The sequence below is a fragment of the Antechinus flavipes genome, chromosome 6 (genome assembly GCF_016432865.1).
Source record: "Antechinus flavipes isolate AdamAnt ecotype Samford, QLD, Australia chromosome 6, AdamAnt_v2, whole genome shotgun sequence".
Classification (NCBI taxonomy): Eukaryota; Metazoa; Chordata; class Mammalia; order Dasyuromorphia; family Dasyuridae; genus Antechinus; species Antechinus flavipes.
In genome coordinates, this window is record NC_067403.1 from 242,153,456 (window position 1) to 242,158,307 (window position 4,852).

The 4,852-nt window shown below is 33.6% G+C and overlaps 1 protein-coding gene across 1 annotated transcript; it reads right to left on the reverse strand.

Moving 5' to 3' along the window:
* Positions 1-2,435: 2,435 nt before the first annotated feature.
* On the reverse strand, positions 2,436-3,362 carry LOC127541544 (vomeronasal type-1 receptor 3-like). Its single transcript, XM_051966773.1, has one exon. It carries the CDS (start codon positions 3,360-3,362, stop codon positions 2,436-2,438), a length of 927 nt encoding a protein of 308 aa, XP_051822733.1.
* Between the last annotated feature and the right edge of the window lie 1,490 nt (positions 3,363-4,852).

The following is a 4,852-nucleotide window of genomic DNA, read 5'->3' on the forward strand; positions in this document are numbered from 1 at the left end:
TTTATCAAATTCTCAATTCCTATGATAATTTACTACTGTGTATTACATATTTTGTCTATTTTACTTGTCCATGATTCTATTTTTTAGTATCATGATGTTTTCATGATTACTGTTTTGTAATATGGTTGGAAATATGCTACTGATAGGCTACCTTCCTTCATGGTTTTCCCCCATTGATTCCCTTAATATTATTGATCTTTTTTCTTCCAGATGAATTTCATTATTAGTTTTATTAGTATTATTAGTTTTTCTAGCTCTATAAATAATTCCTTGATAGTTTAATTCTTATGGTACAGAATAAATAAATGAACTTAGGTAGAATTGTCATTTTTATTACATCAGCTAGGCAAAGCATGACAATATTTTCTTAGTTTAAATCTACATTTATTTGTGTGAAGTGTTTTATAGTTGTATTTATTTAGTTCTTGAGTTTCTCAGAGGGTAGATGCCCAATAATTTTATGTTGTCTGTTTTTACTTTAAATGATTTTTTTTCTATTCTTTCATGCAAATTTTGTTGATAGCATGTAGAGATACTGATGATTTCTGTGAATTTATTTTATATCCTATAATTTTGCTGAAGTTTTTAATTGCTTCACTTATTTAATTGATCCTCTGGTTTCTCTAAGTATACTATTCTAGTAGCTGTAGGGTGATAGTTTTGTTCCCTTATTATTCATTTTATTTTATTATTCATTTTTGAGCTTTAAATTTCTTTTTCTTGTCTTATTGCTACAGATAATAATTCTAAGTGATGATAATAGATAGCTTTGCTTCATCTTTAATCTTTTTGGGAAGGCTTCAAGTTTATTCCTTTTAGGGAGAATGTTTGCTTTTGGTTTTAGGTAGCTATTACCCATAATTTTAAGAAGAGCTTCTTAAGAAGGAATTCTATTGATTCCTGTACTTTCTAGTGTATTTTAAGATAGGAATGGATATAATATTTTGTCAAATGTTTTTTCTGCATTTATTTATATCATCAATATAATTTTTGTTTTTTATTATTGATATGGTCAATTACAGTTTTCTGAACATTGAACTAGCTCTTCAATCCTAATATAAATCATACCGGGTCATAGTAGATGATTTTTATGATATCTTGCTATAGCATCCTTGCTAGGAAAATTACATTTTTTACATTGATATTCATTAAGGATATTGATCTGTAGTTTTTTTTTTTTAGTGAAGTGCTTTATCAATTTCACCATCATGGCTTTACCTGTGGAAGCCCCTTCAATCTTCACTTTTTGAAGGCTCAATTTATGCCAGGTCCCCACCTTTTTTTGGGTGATACAAAGACAAAAATATGTTCAACCTGCTCTCAAGAAGCTTATATTCTACTGTGGAGAAAATTCTACAGATAAATATATGCAAAATTTATACACAGCAAATGTGAAGTAATTATAGTTGTGTGCATGCATCTTTCCATGTGAAAGTACAAAATTTGGTGAAAATACACAGCATTATTGTTTCCAAGAAAAATATCTTGTAGAATCAAGTATTTAAGTTTTATTTTGGAGGTAGTTAGGAAGGCTAAAAGGCAGAGTTGGGAAGACTATACTTTTCACTCATGGAAGATGCTATAAGGGAATGGGAAATTAAATACCCTACAAGGAAAAAAAAATCAGGCCAGTTTAGTTTGAGTCTGAATTATATAAGGGCAAATGCTATGAGATTTGACTGTGAAGTGGGGATGGAATCAATTTGAGAAGGAATGTAGTTTTCAAATTTAGAGGAAGTTTAAAAAAATTTTAAAATGCAAAATGCAATAGAGAGGGGCAGCTAGTTGGTATAGTGGATAGAGCACCAGCCCTGAAGTTAGGAGGACCTGAGTTCAAATCTAGTCTCAGTCATTTAACACATTCTGGCTGTGTGGCTCTGGGCAAGTCACTTAACCCCAAATGCCTCAGCAAAAACAAAGAAAAAGCGATAGAAAACCAGTGATGCTTTTTGAATAGATGAATGACAGTTAAGACTGTGTGCTAAAATATTAATTTAGCAGCCATCTCGCCAATTTTGTAAGGGAAAGATTACAGTCAGGGAAATAAATAAGAAGGGTTTCTCGAGAGTACTACATAAGGAATGGAAGCCTTTGATGCAGAAGAAAGGGAATGACATAAAAAATATTACAAAGGTAAAATTCACACGACTTGGCACCTAATTTATATGTGACTAACGAATATGAGAAAAGGCCTGAGAATGGTTCTAAGCTTTCAAGCCTGAAGTGACTTGTGGTGCTTTCATGAGAATTCAGGAAGAAAGAGAAAGACATGAGTTTTATTGGAAAGGTAATTTGTTTTTTGTAGGATTTAGGGTACAGAAATTCCTATTCCAATGTAGGAAATTTCCCATGGAGTCTAGCTTGGAAAGAAAAGGAATGGATGTCCTATTCCTCCTTTATGCCCAATTCCTTTTCACGAAGCCCAAGTATTTTCATTAACTTGAGAGTTCTTCCTGTCCTAACCTTTTCAGGCCTAAGAGAATATTCAAAGACCTGGGCATCTGGGTGTCGAAGCTGATCAGCATGAAGGGGCTAACTATTGGATAAAACAGGGAAAGGGCAACAGTGAAACGTAGTCCCCAGTGCTTAGTTGCTTTAGCAGAAGCTATATAAATGATGAAAGGAGAACTGGCCGAGTTAAAGCAGACAAAATTGACCACAAGCATCAGGATGGCTTTGGTGGCTCTGGTCTCATGGGAGGCTCTGAGTAGGAGGCTGGTGTGAATATGTTGGACTTGCCGTCTGTGTCTATAGAGGACAGATACCATGTAGCCACTTGAGCAGATCATGAGCCCCACAAAGAGAGCATCAATAACTGATTTCCAAATGAGAATTTTTATGGTATTTCCTGTGTGCAAGTTGAAAGAGCTATGTCCAATCCTCCATCTTTCATTACTGCTGTTTGTTGCATCACTTATATTTGCTGCCATTATGACATCTACCAGAATATTGAAAATCCAGCAGAGTAAAGAGCAGGAAATAATATGTTTGTGGATCCAAGTTTTGATCTCTATCCGTAGCGGGTGGTTGGGACTGATAGTGATGGCCTGGAAGACACTCAAGAGGCAGGTGGTGGTGAGGGAAACTCCCCGGGTCACTGTTATGATGTAATTTAAGATTTTCCCCATCATGTCATCTAGAAAAGATCTCCATCCCCAAGGGATTATTATAGGTATTCCTCTGAAAAAAATCATCAGGGTATGAGCTAAAGCCAAGTTGATGATTATCAGGCTAATGAGTCTTTTTCTGTGACCTATGATGAGCTTCTGGCTGTGTAGATAGAGAAGGAACATATTCCCCAGGGCTCCAAACAAAAGCAGGGTCAAGTAGAGAATCTCCAGGCCTTCTTTATGAGAATTCATTTTTTTGGGGTGTCTCAGGGAACTTTTCTATTAGATTCAAAGTGACCTGGGGAGAAACAGATGGGAACTTGACTTTATCAAATTAAGGATAATCCAGTAAAATCCTCCAAATGACTCACCTTTTATAGAGGGAGAGGTGACCTTTGCAGAAGTAGTACTACTTCAGGAGTCATGCATTCAACTTATTATCGTCCAAATATTTATTAAACATTTACTCTGTAACCTAGTAATGCAATAATTTCCAGTTATCTCCAAATCATGTCTTCTGCTCTTGAAATGTCATCATCCTTTCCTTCCCACTGGTATCTTGAATTGTTCCGGGACCCATCAGCTCTGATAGATGAGTTGTAGCTTTTCCTCTCAAGGCTCATGCCTCCAGGCCACTTTCCTTCCATGTTTCATCATGCTACTGAACTTGTTTCTGTCCCTATTTCTGTAATAATATGTTTTATTTTTCCATTAGAACATAAGCTCTCTGAGGGGAAGTGTCGTCTTTCTTATTTTAATTCCTTCCCCTAGCATTTGATAAATCTCATGGCACACAATAAAGCCATTTTTATAGTTTTTGGATGTAACTAGCATGTGCTTGGGTCATCCTTACTTTTTAATCAATAATGATCAGAAAACCTATGGGATTTGTTATTAACAAAATCACACCACACATTAATCAAATTACTCTTCTGTCACTTCTTTGTAAAAGGTAAAGGGGCAGAGACAAAGAAGCACAAATACAGATAAAGTAAAATACAAAAAAGTCATCACTGTGAAAGTAAATGAGATCAACTTCCTCATTAAGTAGAAGAGGACAGTAAAATACTTCAGAAATATTATTCTAACAGTGTATTATTTACAAGAAATATTCTTAATTTATAAATAATCACACATCCCAATTAAAATCTTTAATAAATTTCAGGTGACCTAAAAAAGCCCCATTAATGGTAGTAATCATGATTTCAGAAAAGACCATAATAATAAATATAATGAATAATTTCATAAATAAACAAGTTAGATTAAATCAATATAATAAAAATAAATAAAAATATGTGCAAAGAATGACATTGTGCTTAAATATACCATAAGCAAATTAATATGATCCATTAATTATATATCAATATGTAATATACTCTTTGTTACTCTCTATCTCTTTCTCTGTCTCTCTGTCTCTGTCTCTCTAATTATAAAGAGATATATTATCACAACCACTAAATATTTAAGGGAAAAATTAACCAAACCTTAGGAAGAAATACAGAGTAAAAGTGAAAGACCTTATTTTGAAGATATTTGAGGAATAGATTCAAATTTATAAGAATAAGAGCCAGTCCCCAGTTCATAAATGTTTAAAGAATATGACCAGGCTGTTTTCAAAGGAATAAATCTAAGGTATCCACCTTTGTATTAAAAAGTGCTCATATTTTTAGTAATTAGCAAAACACATATTAAAGCAATATCGAAATTTTCCCTTTCACCCTTACCATTTGAAAAATTCCAAA